The sequence below is a fragment of the Bombyx mandarina genome, chromosome 16 (genome assembly GCF_030267445.1).
Source record: "Bombyx mandarina strain Sakado chromosome 16, ASM3026744v2".
In the NCBI taxonomy this organism is placed as follows: domain Eukaryota; kingdom Metazoa; phylum Arthropoda; class Insecta; order Lepidoptera; family Bombycidae; genus Bombyx; species Bombyx mandarina.
This window is the reverse complement of record NC_143222.1, coordinates 8,942,809-8,965,178: the sequence shown is the minus strand read 5'-3', so window position 1 is coordinate 8,965,178 and position 22,370 is coordinate 8,942,809. Positions and strand designations below refer to the sequence as shown.

At 38.5% G+C, this 22,370-nt stretch overlaps 1 protein-coding gene across 2 annotated transcripts in view; it reads left to right on the top strand.

The window, feature by feature from the left end:
* Window positions 1–21,936, top strand: part of Mhcl (Myosin heavy chain-like) — a 303,019-nt gene extending 281,083 nt beyond the window's left edge. For both annotated transcript variants that reach the window (XM_089733603.1, XM_089733604.1), the window contains 14 exons: window positions 1,047–1,190; window positions 2,393–2,626; window positions 9,050–9,166; window positions 9,958–10,119; window positions 10,983–11,159; window positions 12,176–12,305; window positions 13,820–13,967; window positions 14,584–14,689; window positions 16,604–16,801; window positions 17,253–17,462; window positions 18,642–18,808; window positions 19,274–19,483; window positions 19,904–20,011; window positions 20,438–21,936. In XM_089733603.1, coding sequence (XP_089589729.1) covers window positions 1,047–1,190; window positions 2,393–2,626; window positions 9,050–9,166; window positions 9,958–10,119; window positions 10,983–11,159; window positions 12,176–12,305; window positions 13,820–13,967; window positions 14,584–14,689; window positions 16,604–16,801; window positions 17,253–17,462; window positions 18,642–18,808; window positions 19,274–19,483; window positions 19,904–20,011; window positions 20,438–20,525 — 2,199 coding nt within the window. In that variant the 3' untranslated portion in view covers window positions 20,526–21,936. The remainder of the gene's footprint in view (window positions 1–1,046; window positions 1,191–2,392; window positions 2,627–9,049; window positions 9,167–9,957; window positions 10,120–10,982; window positions 11,160–12,175; window positions 12,306–13,819; window positions 13,968–14,583; window positions 14,690–16,603; window positions 16,802–17,252; window positions 17,463–18,641; window positions 18,809–19,273; window positions 19,484–19,903; window positions 20,012–20,437) is intronic.
* The last annotated feature ends 434 nt before the right edge of the window (window positions 21,937–22,370 follow it).

Here is a 22,370-nt window from a genome sequence, read left to right as displayed (position 1 = left end):
TGTTAATTACATTTCAATACATTAATGGAATTAACTCCTTGTGCTTCCTACTTTTTTAAGTGTTCCCTTCATTCAAACAGATTAGCAAAAGAAAACCCACTACACTCCGGTGTGATGACAATCTGTTGTTTCAAAGATAAAGTATAAATTCGCAGCCACTTAAAATAAATTTTAAGAGGAACGCCAGAGTATATTAGTAGCAATTATTTCGCGTTTTCATAAAACTATTTTAAAATCGTTACTAACACACTCGACAAAAACAAATTAATGTCTGTTTACGTATTAATCTTAAAATAGGACGCATCAGACGCATTACTTATCCCCGGGTAGCCTTATTTTTTAAGTCGAGTCGTAAATAATTGCTGTTCTCAAAATTCTTGTACGCAAATAAATATGCATCGCAACTAAATCATGCTTTCAAAGTGTATGTGGTACGTCTTGCGATTTTATATAGCATTGCACGCCAAATTTTACAAGATTTATAAACGTCATTGGATTCTCTCCATTTAGTGCAACGGCCTTCTTGGTATATAAATCGTCATGAATGATTTCTATAACGCGAGTCGTAAAAGGTTCGCGTGTGTAACTGATAATATTCGAATTACATACCCGATCCTGTAGATCGAATGGTAAATAGTTGACGTCGCCCAAAACACGTCATTACGGATTCTCCCGATCCATTAACGGTGCTTTTAGGTACCACAAGCACCGGTCACCGTCCTCGTCGAACCCGTTGCTTGCGACGAAGGGCTCGACGAGCGAATTAACCCATATACACAGCCCACTGAATTTCTCACCGGATCTTCTCAGTGGGACGCCTTTCCGATCCGGTGGTAGATTCTGCAAAGCTCTGCTCTTGCTAGGGTCAGTGTTAGCAACGCTTCCGGTTTGAGCCCCGTGAGCTCAACTACATATTAGGGTGAAGCTGAAATAGCCTCTCAAGGCTATCAAGCTCCAGGTCATCATGAAGATCCACGTTCCTTAATTGGATGACTCAATAGGCGTAAAGTGACTATAATTAATTTACTCACTTCTTTCTCCAACAGCTCTCGGAAGTGGGAGGTGAGCTAGCAGAGGAAAGAGCGGCCGCCGGACTCGCAACGGAACGAGCCGACGCCGAGGCTGCAGAACGACTTCGGGTGGAGAAGGAGAACAGAGACTTGGTCGCCAATAACCAGCGATTACAGCAGGTTCGCTTAAAACCTTACATTTTATCACTAACATTAGCCCACTGAGTTTCTCGCCGGATCTTCTCAGTGGGTCGCGTTTCCGATCCGGTGGTAGATTCTGCGAAGCACTGCTCTTCAGTGCTGGTCAGTGTTAGCATTACTCCGGTTTGAACCCCGTGAGCTCACCTACTAGTTAAGGTTACGCTGAAATAACCTCTCAAGGCTATCAGCGTAGGTAGGGAAAAAAAACACAATTCGGCTTTGAACTTTTTTTTTGCATCGCACATACAGAAGGTTCATGCAATCAATATATTAATACGTGAAGCAAAAACTTTGTACACCTTTTTACGAAAATTGCGCGGACGGAGGAGTTTGAAATTTTCCACACTTATAGAGAATATAGAGAAGGAGTACAGAATGTTAATATTTTTTAAATTATGCATAAAAAATACATTAAATCAATAATTAATAAATAAAAAATAAAATCAATAATACATTAAATCAAATAAAAAATTACACACACTACCATGTATTTGATACATACACGCATGCATGTTAATTGTTTGCTGTCAAACTTTTCTTATTGCCTATAGTCTGTGGTCATGTTGAGAATAGATTAAATATTGTTTGTCTTTATTATTATTTGTCTAAAGTGTAACCCTGGTGAAATCTGTGAATCTATAAAGAAGTAAAATAAATAGTCTTTGACAATAGAATCGTAATAGTATAAACTTATAATCTATACATATAAATAAAATTGGAGTGTCTGTTTGTAATATTCAAATAATCGCTTTTTACTACATGCACATGAATATAATGTATACGGTACATACACCAAAATAACATATTTTACAATTTTTGTATGTCTGTTTGTTCGTTTGAACGGCTGGACCGATTTTGACGGGACTTTCACTGATAGGTAGCTGATGATATAAGAAGTAACTTTGGCTACTTTTTTTAGACTAGCTTCGCCCCGCGGCGTCACCCGCGATACGACAATAATCGCGAGACTCAGCTCCTCCTCGCGTCGTTTTCCTCATTACTGAGGGTCGTGACTCTCCCGCTGCATCAGTTTCTTCCGTACGATTTCCCTCCATCTTCTACGATCCTTAGCTAGTGTAATAATAAGTTCTGAGAAATTTACCTCCCCCCCCCCCAAAATCCACATTCTGTTTACACTGTAAAATGAAATCCTAATACATACTGTTTATATGTCCCTCCAGGCTTCAGAGCGTCTTGAACTTGAACTCTTGCATTGGCGTTCGGCCGATAGCGGAGCAGCCGAGCATTCAGATTCGGAGGGCTCCGAAGCGGACGCGGCCTCCGCCAGCGACAAGTACAAGCGGCGATACGAACGCGCCCACCGAGAGCTGCAGCTGATCAGGGCGCAATTGAGACGCCAGCACGAAGACGACCTCGAACAACTCGTTACGGTCAAGAAGCAGTTGGAGAAGAAGGTTTGTTTGTTTATTGTAATGTTTCTGAAGCGAAACCACCGTTTTGCAGCGTATATCCATGATGACCTGGACTTAGAGTCCATCAGTAAGTATCTAAAGTCGGCATCGATGCGCCACTTCGACAAAGAGGCACGACAAGATAAACCCTCTCATCGTGGCCGCCGTTAACTACAATCCCGATCCTGCGGACAGAATGGAAAGCTGTCGACGTCGCCCCAAACACGTCATTTCAGATCCTCCAATCCACTAACGGTGCTTTTAGGTACCTCAAGCACCGGTCATCGTTCTCGTCGAACCCGTCGCTTGCGTCGAAGGGCTCGACGAGTTAATTAACCCACAGACACAGCCCACTGAGTTTCTCGCCGGATCTTCTCATTGGGTCGCGTTTCCGATCCGGTGGTAGATTCTACGAAGCACGGCTCTTGCTAGGGTTCGTGTTAGCAACGTCGTCAGGTTTGAGTCCCGTGAGCTCACTTACTAGTTAAGGTTATGACTTATGCTGAAATAGCCTCTCAAGGCCATCAGCATAGGTAGAAAAAAAAAGGTGTTTTTGGAGCGTAATCACAATTTTTGCAACTTATCTTGTAACGTATACGCCGAATAGCGTCAAACTCGTTCGCGGACAGCAACAAGAAGGTTTTCAATCTAGGTTCACGAGTATTATGGATTTCGTTGAGTAATACAAGTAATGCGCGTAATAGGAAACGCGTTGTAGGAGTATTCGAGCATAACGCGCTTGTATGATCCATATAACGCGTTATGTACAAATATAATATACACAAATAAAATACTATGAAGACATATTTAAAAAAAAAAAATCTATAACAACTCAATTGACACAATGTACAAAGATACACGAAATTAATTATGAACTGTACAAATCATTATAAATTTCAAAGTGTACAGAAATAGTATAAAGTGCAAAAACCTCGCGTTATATGCGGAATATCCGTGTTATACGAGGACAGAAATCGCGTAATATGAAAAAGCGTTATAAGAGTATCGTGTTATAAGGGTGATTACTGTAATTAAATTCCGGTTCGGGAAAGATTAAAAATGATATTATATCTAATTATTTAACAGAGGAAGGCTATGTTTACGTTCAAAACGTTCATGTAAATTGTAGGTCATTAGTAAGTCAGTTCAGCTGAAATGTGTCGGAGGGAAAGTGTTGTAAATATTGTGTGTTCGATTCATAATAACTCACTTTCATGTCTTTAACAGTAAATTATTGTTCTTAAAACTTAAGAAATCGATTACGAGTATGCTTGTCACTTATTTATAATTAATGTTAAAATTTTACCTTAATCCAGCAATATATGCACAAAATTAAAATTAATATAACAATATTTTTTTTCATCACGCAACACACAACGTGAGACCGTTGAATTCGTTGCATTTTTTTTATTTTGATTTAAAAGTTCATACCTGAACACGGATGATAACGCAGATTACCTCACTTTTTTTTTAAGGGTTTTTTTGACCTGGTAACTAAACCTTTAGGTCATGTCTTATTTTAATTTATATTCTTATTTTTAAGAAAAAAATGAAATGAAACGATGATGATTAATTTGAGACATTAATCAACTGGGATGAAATTAAATGAAATGAGATGAGATAATGAGATGAATTATAATCTGAGTAAAATAGTGGTCATTTACTGAAATTTTTTCAGTGGACTTTTGGGAGGATCCCGAGAAGTGACGTCCAGTGGCTTTGTTGCATTTTCTCACATTTGTGCACTTTCACACATATCAAATAGTTAATAAATCACCGTTATTACACATTTAAACCTGAATAAACACTAAATAGACAAAATAAAACAAATCACGCAACTTCACTCCTCGCGTTCCCGCTAAAAAGTCCTTACTATTTTGTTAAAGGAAAATTACACAGATTAGCAATTTCTAACATACTGATCATAATCCTAGTGTTATAGATATGATTTTGTTTCGCTGTTATTATCTAAAACAAACATTGTTACTCTGGGATACAAATAGCCATTAAACAAATTTTCGATATATCGAATCAATAAATCAATCGAATAAACGTCGCGTGGATACAAAAAAAAATACGAAACAAAAATTGTTTTTTTTTTCTATTACAAGATTCATTTCTATGCAGTTTTCTTTGTTATCCGAAACGATCAAGATATTTTACAATCGTATGGTGTGAAGACGCTTTTGTTGTCATGGCTCTGAAGTATCAAATAATTGACTGGCATCAATCGATTGAAAATTTAGTTTAAGGAATTGACTGTCTATATAAATTAATGCTATGGCCCTTGAAGAAGAAGTAGGAATGCGCGCGCAAATTCACAAATATGTATCTTAAAAAAAAACTGCAAAAAAACGATTCTTGGGTGACTTACCGTAGGCGTGCGCGTTCCGTTTTTATTTTAATCATTCAAACGTGTCATTAAGACTATAAAGTTTATGTATTATTTTAAAAGTGAATTATTTTCGTGACTGCGGAATCTTCGGGAATAAAATGTGTCTGACTCATATTCACACAGAGAGATGTTTCAATGAAGTGATGAGAAGCTTAAATGCCGTTCTATTATTTCGTGGATGTAATTTGACTTGCTAATATTTTTTTCTTTTTTTTTTTTTAAGCAATGTCGTGATGATCGGCGCGTTATAGTACCGGTGTCAATGTCAAGTGTAGAAATTTTAGCGTGTAGTTTGAAATTATTATCAGATATTTTATTTGCGAGATTTTGAATGAGTTTTTTTGATAATATTTACTTTCATAACGCAAGTAAATTTGATTTGATTTGAAAATGCTTTGCAAGCGACTAGAGGAAAATCTAGGTCTTGTCTAAGTATAAAAGCTAATTTTTCGAAATTGTCGTAAGCCCGATTCAGAACAGCGAAACAATTTCTAATACGCCTTTATTAGCTTCAGACGTATGTATGTTTGTAACGGAAGCTTTGAACATGATTTTGACCCCCCTTCAAAACGTCGGATTAACTCGAAATTTGGTATACTTATTAAGAACCGATGACACTTAAATATGAAAAAAAAAAAATTAAATTGGAAATCAACTAAAGACAGAAAAATAAATAATAGTTTAAAAAACTAACAAAATACGCTCTTATAGAAAATCCAACTAAAAAATAAAAAATAACTCTTAATAAATTTGAATTAAAAATAGTGTAAGAAAAAATGATTTTATTGTAAAAAAGCGTTTTTGAAACTATTATTTATTGGCAATACCTTTTTTACGAGTGATTGTCGGAGCAGTACAACATCAACAGGTGCAAGCCAATGTCCACATTTAGAGATAATTGCTATTATTAATTGTATTGGTACATTGGAGATCTTACAAAATGGGCTGTATCTGAGGGCCCACCTGGTGTTAAGCGGTTACCGGCCTATAGACATCTACAACAGCTGCCCCACCCTTCAAACCGAAACGAATTACTGTTTCACGGCAAAAACAGGTAGGGTGGTTGTACCCACCAGTGCCGACTCGCAAGGCGTCCTAACCACCAGTAATTACGCAAATTACAACTCTTACGGGTTCGATTGGCGCAATTGCCTCTCAATTATACCGCATCACGGGTGTAATGGCCTTCGGGGTAACCAGAACGGTGGGATCTACTATCTTGACTATAGGATAAACGATTAATAGATGTGCTTTTTCTTAACTTGTTAATTTACGATTTCGGAAACAATCGACGTGCGAGTTTTTGTTTTTTTAAATCGTGTCGAAAAAACATTACACTGTCGTCAAAGCGCTCGGCAAGGCCGCGTGACAATAGCCATGACCCAGACGTAAATAATATTCACGCAGCTTTTTGTTATGAAAGAATTTCACGTATACGTAATATTTTGTACGAGAATAACTCAAATATATATACATAATAATATGTATCGATGTATGTATATCGACGGGTGAAAGGCCATTTGGTAAAAGCGACATTTTTGAAAATTTACTGGAGAACCATTTAAAGTTTTAAACTTGGAAAATTTTTTTTGAAAAATAAACTTCTTCAGTTTTATCTTTAGTGAAGAACAAAGGTAATGTTTACGGTTAATGTTGTCTGGCGTATTTATCAACAAAATAATACGTTCAAATTATTATTTTCAATAAAAAAGCTATCGTATCAAAAAAAGGCGTCCGCCTAGTTGAAAAATATAAAGGTTAAAAATATAAACAATGAACTAGGTTACAGTACTCGTAAAATGATGATTTATCTCAGGCGTATCTGCGATCATCTGTTGTGTGACGTGACGAATTCGATAAAATATAGTTTTTAACGTGATATCTTCGTAATGTAAAGTTATTTATCAGCGCGTCGCGAGTCAATTGTCGATTTCAGTTTTAATATTTTGTAAAATGATGTAGCGGAGTCGCTTTTTTCGACAATCCAATATTACGATAATTAAATTACTATCTAATTTAATACATTTATCTAAAAATAATAATGTTGTTTATGATTTAAACAAACTTTTAAATACAAGAGGATGTCAGATGATACAGAGGTTAGTGCTCTCTCCTACCAGAGTTAAATTAATTTACTAAAATTTATAACATTAATTCTAATTGGGCATTTCGCCAAATTATCAAGATTAATCACACTACGTCTGCTGTTCTTGTTTTGTATTTTGCGAATCTAAAAGTTGTCATTACATTGTATTATAATTACGACTTAAATACGTTAAAACCTCCATCGAATTTGAAATCCATTTTGAACATCTCCATCGAGTTTATTTAGTTTATTTATAGAGAATGGAATTATCTAGAAATGAGTCGACTATTATCAAAGCCGGCAATGTGACTTTTGGACAATTATTGGTAAATCAGAAAAACGAATTATTGACTTTGTATTCCGTTGGCAGTCACAAAACTATTCTGAACGACATCTTAGATAAATAACAGGTTAAGTATTAACCTTTATTTAATGCAGGTTTTGAACCGTATTCTTTGAAGGAGACGATTATATTCAAATCAATCTGTATTGACATATCAATAAATTTTTTTTGGTCCAAATGCACAGATTGCCACCTTTGATATAGACGACTCAAATAACCTATTTTAGTAAGAAAGAAAAATACAACAGGTATCAACTGACAAATTAAACGACTGAACGCTCTCAACGCCATAAAATGTGGAATGTACACGAAATATGAGCCTACGAAAACTAAAATAATATATCGAGATCTGAAAAGCTATTTGGTTTAAGCGCCCTTTTTGCAACATTTAAAGTTTAAAATTTGGAAAAAATATCATAACAACGAGACCTCTTCAGCTATTCGAATGGGGTATACTAAGTGAAGTTCAATTAAAAACATCGAATCGTTGATGGTAATACCAAATAAAACGCACCTTTAATTACAGACATTTTACTGGTGGTAGAACCTCTTATGAGTGCGCGCGGGTAGGTACCACTGCCTCACCTATTTCTGCCGTGAAGCAGTTATGCGTTTCGGCATGAAGGGTGGGGCAGCCGTTGTACTGTTAAAAGTGAGATCTTACAACTCATGTCTGAAGGCGGGTGGCGGCATTTACATTGTAGACGTCTATGGGTTCCGGTAACTACTGAACATCAGGTGGGCCGTGAGCTCGTCCAACCATCTAAGCAATAAAAAAACAAAAATACTTTTTACCCCTCGATATATCGTCTTTTCGCATTAAAAGTGTACAATTTCCTAAAATATTGGAAATTGAGTTAATATGCGGAATCATTTATTTGGCATCACCAATATTTTTCTTATAAATACTGTCAAAATAGCGTGCTTTAGTTTTGTTTTTTTTTTAGTTTACCTATGCTTTGACTACTATTAACAAAATTATTATCTTACTTTAATAGACAGAGAATGTTACTGGTAAAGAATAAAAATTAAATGTTGCAAAGATGATTAATATTAAAAATACCACATGTTAAACCTTTAAAACACTCTCGGGTAAAATTAGTAAGTTTTGAGATTATCTATATATTAATACGTGAAGGAAAAACTTTGTATCCCTTTTTACGAAAATTGCACGGACGGAGGAGTATAAAAATTTCCACACTTATAGAGAATATAGAGAAGAAGTGCATAATGCTAATATTTTTTTTAAATAATGCATAAAAGATACATTAAATCAATAAAGAAAACATTACACACACTACATACCATGTATTTGACGCACACACGCATGCATACTATTTATTGTCAAACTTTTGTTCTTGACGTCTGTTGTCAAATTGAGAATAGATTAAATATTGTTTGTCTTTGTTAATATTTTTTATAGTGTAGTCTTGGCGAAATTTGTGATTATAGAAGTATAAAATACAATCATAATAGTGTACAAGCTTACAATTCCAATTAATTATAGTCGAATTTCGACTACTGCGGGACCCTAGTACAGTTTTAATGCGAGAAGACGATATTTCGTTTAACTGTCAATCAAAGTAATTGTTTTCTCGTTAGGTTCAAGATGCATACGAAGAGGTCGAAGAACAGCGAGCCGTGGCCGCGCAATGGAAACGAAAATTGCAGAAACTCACCAACGACATGGCCGACCTGAGGTCGCTTCTCGACGAACAGGTAAGGATGTCACGTAAATGTTTTTAATAATTTTTACATAGTATTCTAATTTAATGATTGACTTGAACGATGTCACGTACGCACTCCTATCTCATCGGCATTCAGTATCATCAAGATTTATAATCGATTTTTAATGAAAGAAAAAATATCAATTTAGCTAAGGCGGAAAAATCTAAACCGTTCTATCGATTTGCTAGTGTACGTTTGGACATTTTAAGTTTCACTACAAGAAGAAAGAGGTGCTGTCAAACAATTCTGTCGTGCTCCACATAAAGTTTATTTTACAATCAATGAATTGATCGCGTTATACCGATCGCCTAACTGCAATTTATTTTCAAATAACATTTTTGAAACAAAGTTCCTTACGGGACGATGCGGAGGGGTACCCTAACCGGGAAAAATCGTCCGTAACGTAAGATTTTTATTAGTAATGCACACAGTGTACGACTTAACTTTGTAATAACGTACAGATTAGTAATGTACACAGCGTACGACTTAACTTTGTAATAACGTACAAAAAATAACTTATTTTTTTATCATTCATTGACCACGATCTCAGAGCGTTCGTTTGCGCACTAACTCTTATGCAAACAACCGTGAATGAAGTGTACCACAATAAGTTCGCACGTTACCGAATGACCGTGGGTCGCAACAGCGAAACCTCCAGTTTTATTTTCTTTATACCTCGAATAGAACTTAAAATTAATATTTTTATAATAAGAAACTTCGTTCCTATCCGGTGTCCCACTACACCACACATTTTTTTTTATATATATATTTACTTTTTGCAGACGTGCCGTAACAACTTGCTGGAGAAACGCCAGCGTAAGTTCGACGGTGAGCTACAGGCGGCGCAGGAAGAACTGAAGAGAGAACGATCGGCCAAGGAGCGGATCTCTCGCGAGAGAGATCTAGCGCAGGCGGAGAAGTTCGCAATGGAGCAGTCCCTTTCTGTGAGTGAAACTGACAAAGTGTCTGAAAATTTGTACTGGTCGGCGCGCAGTAGGGCTGCCTCATCGTCTATTTTGCTGATGCGACGCTTTTATATTTTACTAGCGGCCCGCTCCGGCTCCGCTCGGGTCAACAAAAATTTCATGAATATTTGTCGTTGTTTTATTTTTTTAAATAAAAGAACACTTATCGCGACATAACTATAATAGTTAGAAATATGCTGTCGCAACACTCTTTGTAAATAATAATGTGTTCTACAAAGTCGTTGTATATTCTTTTATTCTATCATACTTTAGGCCACGGCGACTTCTGAGGATCTTCAAGATAATAAGGTGTTGCCCGAGCGCTATGACATGTCCTTCTTCAAACGAGGCTTGTGGAGAGTATTAAGCGGTAGGCAGCGGCTTGGCTCTGCCCCCCCTGGCATTGCTGAAGTCCATGGGCGACGGGAACCACTCACCATCAGGTGGGCCGTGTGCTCGTCTGCCTACAAGGCGCACTGCGTACTGCGAAGATCGACGTCATTAGTCATCGACTATCGCCTCGACGACCCGTCGGTCGGGCATCCTCGGGGTGGCGCCGCGTGCCTGGTTGTAGTGTTGACCGCAGGAACCCCCTACTCTGACCGGGTTTTGACCCCGGACGGAGATCGGACGTCGGCTGTAAGAGTGCAGGGGAGTCGTTTAGTGGGTGGGCCCTAAAATTCCTTGAGCCCGCGGTCTGCTCCCAACACTTTGCAGATCGACAAGTCCCACATACCCCGCGCGCTCCCTAGGCGCGGGGACCTCGTAGGAGGTACGGCCCCGGCCCGAAAAAATAAAAAAATAAAATGTAGCTCTCACACACATGCCTTGGTGTTCTACAGGAAGCTCGTATGGAGTTGGAGCTGAAAGAAGAGCGCCTGTCGGCGGCGGCGCGCGAGCTGGAGGAGCGGGGCGGCGGCGGCGACGAGCTGGCAGCGCTGCGCCGCGCCCGCGCCGACCTCGAGCGCCGCGTGCGCGACCAGGACGAGGAGCTCGACGACCTCGCCGGACAGATACAGGTCAATACCACCCGCACTTCTTTTTAAACACGCTTTTGATTAGCTTCAGACGTACAGTAGGCGCTTTTAAGAGTTAAGATTTTTATTTTCTATTTTTTAGTTGAATTTCAATTTTTTCAATATTTTTTTTTAAATATCGAATTGTCATCGGTCCTTAACATGTATACCAAATTTCGAGTTAATCCGACGTTTTGATGGTGATCAAAATTATGTTCAAAGATTCCGTTACATACTAACATACGACTAACAGCATGTTTATTAAATAAGTTGTTATTAATTAAAAGGCTTTTTAAATTCAACTTGTATATTACATAATTAAATTTATATTGCATTTTTTTTCTCCTTATTACATTGCAGGAAGAAATTATATTAATACGCTTTTACTAGCTTCAGACGTATGTATGTTAGTATGTAACGGAATCTATGTACATGATTTTGAGCCCCTTCAATACGTCGGAGGATTAACTCGAAATTTGGTATACTTATTAAGGACCGAGTGACAATATTATATTTTCTTATCGCGGTTTGAAGTATTGTTTTTTTTTGTTAGTTAATTATGAAGTACATAAACACCGACCGTTCTATTCTGTAAACTATAGAACTTCAAGTAGAACGAAGAATGAATCAAAACGAGAATGAACGAATTTGATTAGTTAATGTGTTGAAAAGTTTACGACGTGTGTTTCTTTGAGAATTTTACTAATTAAAAATAGATATTAATCTAATTTCATCATATTCATAAGTAACAGAAATATAATAATAGAATAATATAAATGCCTATTTCTGCCGTGAAGCAGTAATGCGTTTCGGTTTGAAGGGTGGCGCTACCTTTGTAACTATACTGAGACCTTAGAACTTATATCTCAAGGTGAGTGGCGCATTTACGTTGTAGATGTCTATGGGCTCCAGTAACTACTTAACGCCAGATGGATTGTGAGCTCGTCCACGCATTTAAGCAATAATAATAAAAAAGTTTTTATAAAGTTTATCAAGTGTTCTTTTGTCTCTCTGTGCAGTTGCTTGAAAGTTCGAAGCTTCGCCTGGAAATGTTACTGGAGCAACAGCGCAAGGAAGCACGCCTGGAAGCCGCCGCCCGCGACGACGAAATGGAGGAGACCAGAGCCAACGCCGTCAAGAAACTGAAGAGTTAGTGTCCGACTTTATTCCCCTACCTTAACTGATGGCCTTGAGAGGTCATTTCAGCGTAACCCTAACAAGTAGGTGAGCTCACGGGGCTCAAACTTGACGATGTTGCTAACACGAACCCAAGCAAGAGGCGTGCTTCGCAGAATGTACCACCGGATCGGAAACGCGACCCACTGAGAAGATCCGGCGAGAAACTCAGTGGGCTGTGTCTGAGGGTTAATTTACTCGTCGAGCCCTTCATTACATTCACGTGCGTTCACGTCGCGTTCGTTCGGTTACAGCAAGAACGACAATTAGCTAGCAGCTAGTATTACACGATACTTTACAAATGTCTCTCGTGTTTATACAAGTATTTTATTGAAGTGAAACTTCTTTAGGCGCATGAGGGTAAAATTGTTACAGAACGTCACGCAGGTATGCAACGGAAGTGACATCAAACTACTATTGAAATTAAGTACTTGTCAAATGTCAGTAGTACTAGTTGTTGTATTTTTCCAACTGGAAAGGCAAATGTATCATACCATACAGCCTTATATTTTATAATTTTTTTTGTGAAAAATGTCAATAGGAATTGAAATGAAATGAAAAGAATTTGGAACATTAATCAAATAGCATAAAATTAAATTAGTCAATTCAGCAAAATATTAGTCATTTACAGTTTAAAAATCTAAACATAATGTGACTGTCAACAATGAGGTTTGAGATTGACATTTTACAGACTTTTGGCGGGAACATATCTTCCTTTTTCCCTTCCTCTAAGTCTCGGAAATCTAAAGTTTTAGATTTGTATAAATATAAGCAAGACTTATAAATTAGTTCGCCAAAAAAGTTTCACTTCTGACATGTGTACTTTGTACGCACGCACTTTTACGTAAAATCGATTAGATTGGTTAAATGTTAAACGTTTTGGAAGTTAACATTAATTGTTAATATTAAAATAGTGATGCAAAATACATTGGTACGAATTAACAAAAATTTACCAAAATACAAAATTGAACGACGTATTGTTTCTCGTTGATATTATCGAATGGAATTTAATTTGTACTCTAAACTTTGTGCAAAATTAAAAATAATAATGTATATATTAATACGTGAAGCAAAAACTTTGTATCCCTTTTTACGAAAATTGTGCGGACGGAGGAGTATGAAATTTCACACACTTATAGAGAATATAGAGAAAAAGTGCAGAATGCTCATATTTTTATAAAAAATACAATAAATCAATAAAAAAAACATTACACACACTACCATGTATTTCACACACACGCATGCATATTGTTTGTTTATTGTCAAACTTTTCTTTTTGCTTATAGTCTGTGGTCAAATTGAGAATAGATTAAATATTGTTTGTCTTTATTAATATTTACCTAAAGTGTAGTCTTCTGAAAGAAATCTGTGATTATAGAATTTGACAATAGAATCATAATAATATACAAACTTATAGTTGCAATTAATTATAGTCGAATTTCGACTACTGCGGGGCCACTAGTAATAATAATCGTATCACCCTGCAGTACTGGAGAGTCAGCTGGAGAGCGAGCACGCCGAGCGCAGCCTGCTGCTCCGCGAGCGCCACGAGCTGGAGCGGCGCCTGGCCGCGCTCGAGGAGGCCGCGCGCGCCGACACGCACGAGCACGCGCAGCTCGCGCAGAGACTCAAGCGGTACCTAACTAACTGACGACAGTTTTTTTTCCTTACCTATGCTGATAGCCTTGAGAGGCTATTTCAGCGTAACCTTAACTAGTAGGTGAGCTCACAAGCAAGCAAGAGCCGTGCTTCGCAGAATCTACCACCGAATCGGAAACGCGATATACTACTACTATCCGTCCCTGTTCCCGTTATCTGATCTGGCTGATCTGTCCTGAGTTGTCGGTTTTGGCAATTGGGCTTTCTTAAGGTCTCTTTCGATGCTTGACCACCAGGTCGATGGCGGGCGGCCCCTACCTTTCTTTTGTTCTGGCAAGCTTAATGCGATTTTCACTAGATGGTCTTCGTCCCGTCTCATGATATGGCCATACCATCTAAGGCGATTTTCCGTCATTTTGTCTATGATTGATGTGACTTTAAAGCTCCCCCTAATTTATTCGTTCCGAACTCTCTCTATCCTGGTCACCCCACCCGCCCAGCGCAACATCTTCATTTCGTTTAACGCGATATATATAGATAAAATCGGAAAACTTTTTTATATATTTTATAACTTTTTTATATTTAATAATATTTCACTATTTGAAAGCGTGTAAACATGTATTAATATGTACAACGCAATGTTGCTCGGCAGGGATTTGAAGAGGTACCGCGCCCTGCTGCGCGACGCACAGACCATGCTCGAGCAGAAGGAGAAAGAGGGCGGCGCTAAAACGCAGATCAGACAACTGAAGAACCAGGTGAGTGAACTCATAAAGGAATTTTCATTTAATTTTATATTTATTTGTTTGTTTTTTAATGGTATACATGGTGTCCCACAAAGCAAAGTGTATCAAGCCGAAACGTGGCTATAGTAACAGCGGTAACGTAAAAAAATCGTAGTCGTTAATAATAGTTACCTATTTTTTTTTTGTTTTTTTTTATTGTCCTTGTAAGCACCTGATGGTGAATGACTGCCCTCGCTCATAGACGTCAGCAATGCCAGGGGCTCAGCCAAGCCGCTGCCTACAGTTAACAGTACAACAGTTAAAAATAATATATTTATTTGTTTCAACTGTTTGATGACAGCCCTGAATTTTTACCACAAAAGTACCGCTAGGCCGTTCATTCGGTTAAACGCGTCAGAACGAGATAGACAATAACAAATTCATTCAACCAATATTAATCAATTAATGCGACAATGCTACCACATTACTAGCTGCTTAAAGTCCACAAACTTCTGCAAATTTAAACGCTATTAAAAACAGCCCTACGACGAATGTTACTAAAGAAGCTGTTTGATATGCCAACACATGCGGAGCGGACTAACGTCTACTTTATTTTTAATATATTATATTTTTAAGGAAAATAAATTCTGTCTCTGTTCTTTTTTATCACAAGCAATCTCATGGAAGTTGGTTTTCACGCCCGTATTGTACACGTTTTTCTATTTTAATTAAACTGAATGTGTATATATCCCAGTTTTGTGAATCTAAAAAAATCTTAATATCAACTTTATCATCAACTTTTCAATACTTCAATACAATCTTTGAGGCGCTGTGTGAAAGCGATTCGAAATGAAACTCGCTCACCATCCTTAATTTAGGGTTGAAAATCGCGCATCATACTTAATGGTACTTATGGTCGCATTCATTTTAATTAAGTAAAATAATAGTTGCATGTCCACTAACGATTCTCGCATTGTGTACTTCTCTAAGCCCCTGGGTTCGTTTAACTCGTCAAGTCTTGATCAAATATAATTGTAAATAATATCGTGACGTTCGTCGTAATAAGCAAAGCAAATAACCGGATGTTCATTAATCGCATATATTTTTTTCAAATCATTAAATACATTTTGCATGTCCACTAACGATTTTCGCATTGTATACTTCTCTATGTCCATGATTTCATTTAACTCGTCTAAGTTTTGATCAAATATCCTCCTCCTCGCGTCTTTTTACGCGTCTTACTGAGGGTCGTGACTCACCCTGCATGCATCAGTTTCTCCCGTACGATTTCCCTCCATCTGCTGCGATCCTTAGCTTCATGAAGGGCACTGTGGAAGTTGATATTCAGAGAAGATCGTATTTGGTCCGACCATTGATCAAATATAATTAAATATGCAATTTCGAAAAGGGCACATCTCTGAAAATGTAAAATGTTCAGGAACTGAAAAAAAAAACTGATTATTTTCTAAAGCAGTGTAAAATTTAAAATTTTCACTTTTGAGATATATTTTAGTGTTAATTAGCAATTGAAAATTACTGGAATTATTATAAAATGGATATAGGTAAGCCTCAAAACTACATGTATAATAATATGAAAAAACGTATTTGACAAAATATGCGACATGTGCCCTTTGTACGAGTCATGTATCATACAGGGCACGCGCGCATTCACATCAGCACTTTTACATCGCTTTACTCAAACCGTAGCATAAAGCGCCAGTACACGTTCAGCACTCATATACAGCGGTACTCACCACATCAACATACATAGATAGAATTAGTTACTTGTTATCGAAGTAGAAACGAAAAGAAACGGATATTCTTTGACTATCAGTGATTTTTTTCTTATTTAAATCTCAAGTTGTGTACGCCACATTCAGCAGCGCATACATCCTTTTCGAAACTACATATTCAATGTACATAATATCGTGTGGTTCGTTGATGCAGGTCGAGGATCTAGAGCTGGCGGTCCGCGCTGCGATGAAGGCTCGTCAGTCGGCGGAGGCGGAAGCGGCGGAGGCGACCGCGGCGCTGGAGGAGGCCACGCGCGCCCGCACCGACGCCGCGGACCGCGCGCTCGCCGCCGCGCGGGACGCCGCCGCCGCGCGCGCACAGCTCGAGGACGCCGAGGAAGAGGCCGCCGAGGTAACAACAAACGTAGCTTCGTCTAGATTAGTCGCAGGGCAGGTCCAATGGTAATCCACCGGTCAAACCAACAAGACTTCACCAATACAATGTGATATTTGAAGTCCGATAACTGTTTATATTGTCAGTTAAACTATATTCTATACCAATATTATTATTGTGAATCTAGCAGGAAAATAATGTATGGCCTGAATTATAATACATTGGATACTTTTATTATGTTGTGACTTGATTGGTAGGGCGTCTATTTGAATGACGCTACCTTTGACGTTACTCGTTGCTCACGCTCGCGCTGGTTAGTAACGGCTATACTACGCGCGTCTCGCTATGTCTCTTTCTAGTATGGTAGCGTTAAACGTTTAACGCAATCTTGCTGGAAGTCGCATTAGAAGTTTTACTTCAAAAATTGAAAAACAGTCGTATTGATCGGTCCGCGTCGGTGTCGTTGCAGCTGCTGAAGAAGTACCGCTCGAGCACGACCGCGCTGTGCTCGGCGCAGGGCGCGGCGCGCGAGGCGGAGGCGCGCGCGGCGGCGGCGGGCGAGGAGGCGCGGGCGGCGCGCGAGCAGCTGGCCGAGCTGTCGGCGCGGCTGGCGCAAGCCGAGGCCGGCCACGCGAACTCGCACCACGAGGCCGAGCGGCGCCTGCATCTCCGGAACAAGGTCAACTATCATACGCATTTATTTCTTCAGTGTGCTTAGTGCGAGTTTTTTAACGTTCTCGATAGCGTAAAAGTTAGCTCAATTTTTTTTTTCTTTTTATTGATGCACAAAACAAATTACAACCATATAAATTATAAGTTTAAATGTTTAACATAACAATCTGGATGGCAATTCAAAACAACAATTTTTTTCTGTATGCACCATACAGAAAAAAATTAACAACTGAACAGATGCCCAAATACCATGTATACATACATACACACATACGCTCACACACACACACACAACCGCACGCGCACACACTCACACACATATGTAACTTACTATCTGATTAAATTAAATCTAATGTTTCATTAACTGGACAATATTAATTATTTGAGAATATGTTTAACTAATTTACAATATTTATAAAATTTATTCTCAAATATATCAAGATCAGTGTTGTTACTTGCCAACTCATTATAATGTATGAAAGGGGATCGTTTGCCTACGTTTGCCGCTAGAGGCTCTGTTCCAACTGCATACAAAATTGGGCTAACTTTTACGCTATCGAGAACGTTATAAAACTCGCACTAAGCACATTGAAGTGAAGCAGTAATGCGTTTCGTTTTGAATGGTCAAGCAGTTCATTGAACTATAAAACTGACAAATAAAGATGAGGCGTATTTACGCTACCAGGTTTTCACTTCGAAATACGGCGCCCTAGTACAAACAAAAAATACTCGCAAGTATGACAGTATATGTGCTGAAACCGGATGCTCAAAAAAGTTGAACACTCACATGAAAATACAAGGATTTATATCTTATCTATATATATAAAAATGAATTGCTGTTCGTTAGTCTCGCTAAAACTCGACAACGGATGGACCTATTTGGCTAATTTTGATCTTGAATTATTTGCGGAAGTCCAGAGAAGGTTTAAAAGGTAGATAAATATGTAAATGCTCGGAATTAAATAAAAATAACAATTTTGTTTTTCCTTTGATGTGTCCCCCATCGGACGGATTCCTTTTGTTTATTTTAAGTTTTATACAAAAGCTTAGATCTTTTATTTTTCGATTGAGGCACTAAGAAGTCTGCCGGGTCAGCTAGTTCGTAATAAATATTTCGTAACGTAATTAGAAAATTAATATTGACATGAAGACATGTTCGACTTTAATATTGTTCTTTAATGCTCAGGAGTTAGAGTCGAGCTTGGAGTTGGAAGCGACGGCCCGCTCCCGACTTGAGGGGCAGCTGGCGCGGCTCCGGGAGGCGCACGAGCAGCTCACGGGCGAGCTGGCGGCCGCGAAGCAACGCGAGCAACAGACTGTCGATGAAGTGCGCAAGATCACTAGACAACTGCGGTAAGGATCAAGGGCACATTTGAGATTGTAGTACAAAAAAAACATGTGGCACTTGGGAACTGCCGCGGTAAAGCTATTGCATAGCATTTTTTATCAACTTATGCAATTATAATTAGACAATGATAATTTAATATTAAAACAATAATAAAACAAGACCACGCTATATTAAACATTAATAAAAGCAAAACCTTAACTCTCCCCTTCACACTCATAAGCTAGACCGCGCAAGAGGGAGATGGGCAGACTTTTCATGATGCGCATGCAGTGTGACGTTACGCCACGCGCTTATTCACAAACACTACACAAGCGCAACGTGTGAATGTGTTCAAATGCGAGCTACATGGTAGGCGGAGTTATTGGTGTCAGGTTTTTTTCGTTACGGAATTTTATGATTCGGTCACCGCGCTCAAGGCCCGCGATAAAAGCTATGCAATAGCTTAATAAATAAATAAATATTTATATCAGGGACTTGAAAGAAGAGAACTTGTCGTTGAACGCGAAGCTGAGCGAGGCGGCTCGCGCGCGCGTGTGCGCGGAGGCGGGCGCGGCGGCCGCGGCTGCGGAGGCGGCGGCGGCGCGGGAGGACGCCCGGCTCGCCGCACGCCGCGCCGCCGCGCTGCAGGAGGCCATCGCCGGCGACCTCTCCAGCCCCGCCGACTCTAAGGACTCCGACAGGTAACTACCCTCCACTCACAACTACTTTTTAATTTTTTTTATTGCTTAGATGGGTGGACGAGCTCACAGCCCACCTGGTGTTAAGTGGTTACTGGAGCCCATAGACATCCACAATGTAAACGCGCCAGCTACCTTGAGATATAAGCTCTAAGGTCTCAAGTATAGTTACAACGGCTGCCCCACCCTTCAAGCCGAAACGCATTACTGCTTCACGGCAGAAAATAGGCAGGGCGGTGGTACCTACCCGTGCGGACCCACAAGAGGTCCTACCACCAGTACTCCGAAACTTAAACCGGTTGATGAGATTTCTCGCTCCCAACTCCACTTCCTGGTTTAACTAAAGAAAATGTTTTTAAGAAAGAAAAAAGTAGGAATCATTTATCATAATCACGTATATAATAAATGTTCGTTTTGTTACAGCGAGAACGACAGCTACAGTTCTGACGAATCGATCGGCACGTTCTTGGCCAATCATAAATTGAGTCCGTCAGCGCCGTCGCGCAACAGCATACAGCTCGAGTCGCAAAGGTCAGTTAGTATTACGTGAAAATTTCATGGCTTTATGTTAACAGCCTTAAAATTAGATACCCTTTGCGCTAAACTGTTACCAATATGAAGCTCGTTGACAACACCGAATTCTTAATGATGGCAACAATGGTACAAGGATTTGAAATGATTATAAAATGATCCGTTATGCCTAACGTGATCATACGTCCCGCTGTCCCCAACGAGAACAAAAATGTCCCGCTTACATTTATCTGTTGTGTATGTGTTTATTAGAAACTTACCGAATACTTACTTACTACTATCTTACACCAACGTACCCTATATATGTATTTATTTATTATATATACGAAATTCCGCAGGCGTCCCGCTTTGACACGAAAAAAAATGGTCACGTTAGTTATGACCCAATACGACAAAATTAAATTATGTTTTTTTTTTCATCTCTAGATCACAGACATCGGAAGGTCGTCAGAGTCGATCCAGCGTCGGCTCTGGTTCGAAGCCGCTCAGTCCGACGAAGGAATCATTCGCATAACAGCCAGCCGCCGCCGCCGGCCTGCTCACGAGCGCACTGCCCGTCATCTGCGCCGTGTTTTGTTCGCGGCAGCGGCACGACTCCGCACACGCAATCGTTGAATAAAAAAAAAAACGTCACGTTGACAGCTCCTGTCAAGCGGACGACAGAGCACAGCTAACACAAACTTTACAGTGTTGTGACTAGTACACCAAACACAAACCTTGTACCTGTACGTGAAAATATTACTCTGCTTTGATTTATATAAATGTATTCATAAGATTACTCCGAACGATCTATCGAAAGAATTATTATATCGATGCAATATTTGACTAGTTTAAAAGTTACTCTTATACAAAATAAATGGAATTAATATAACGACAATAGATCCTAAAAACTAGACTGCATAGTATACAAAAAAAAACAACAATTTACCCCAATTTTATTGAATATACTACTGCTTTTTTATATAAATTTAGTGTTTGAAGGCTTTTGATATTGATATTGAGAATATTCGATTTTAATCAGATGGTGCTAGTGTCGATCAAATCTCGATCATCACATAACAGAATGCATTCCAAAATGTTTTTAACGTACATACATATATTGACTTAAAAGTTTTGATGTTTGGAGAACACTAGCGCCATTGATACTAAGTATGAGTTTTTAATTTATTTAGAGTAGATTTTCTTAGGAGTCATGTGTATTAGGAATTGCGCGGCCCTTATGCCAGCCAGTCAGTATTTAGACGGCCTAGTGCCAATAACACTCGGTTCGCATGTACGACTTTTAACTTTCAAACACAGAATGTACTGTGATAGAATATAAAACACATCACATAAAAAATAACGTAGTACATCTGATTAAGAAATGTTGCCAGAGCAATGCGTGCGAACCGAGTTTATAACTTACAAAATAATATTTAAGTTCTTTGTTATTTAGTTAGCTAACTTTTGTAAATAACTAGATGACTTATACAATTTTTTATTATTTAATTTGTAATATTCGTGTGATCAGACTGTTATTATATGGTTTATTTGTTATAGTTGTTGCTTTATCTCGTAGACATGGAACATATCTGTTAGGAACCCATTTATTAGATAATTCTTTTAATTCTATTTCCTTAACAATTATTCTAAATCTAGGTGTCATTGAACAAAAATAAGCAAATGTATTTGAATAAATGACTGATTTACATGCGAACAAAAAGATCAAAAATTTTAATTTTGTGCAATAACGCCTAGATATTTTCATGTACCCTTATATTATGTAGTCAATTTTAAATGCATATTTAATTGTGTATACTTATTCATATTAATCCACTATGTGTCTGTAACTGCAATTTTAATGTATGAAAGTGTGATGATACGTTACACGCTTTCGTCGTTGGTTGTAAAATGAAAATTATTTAATAAAGTAACTAAAATTGAAATTCGTTTGTCACTTCTTCCCACCTTTAACTGGCAATTAAATGCCAAAGTAATGTAAATGTGCACATGGGCCGAGTATTCATTGAAAAAGTTTGCATGGATCGCTTGAACAGCAAAAAAAAACAGTTGTAACATGAATTTTGAAGACGAAGCACGACCATTGCTGCTTTTGCTCAGGCGCAGATGGCCGAAATAGAAACAAAACATGTGGTGGACGCGATGTCAAGCAGTTATGATAACTGCGCTAGATCAGTAGGCAGTTCGAGTAGTCACGTGTGTGTCTGCCAATTGTCTTATCGTAAGTCGCTATTTCACCACGCTACTGACCGCTACCGTGCGCGCTCTTCGAAACTTTAAAACTGATACTGCCTCTACTATTCCAATAAGAAGGTAGTAGTTCACATTGTAGTACGTTAATCCAGTTCCACTCTCTTTT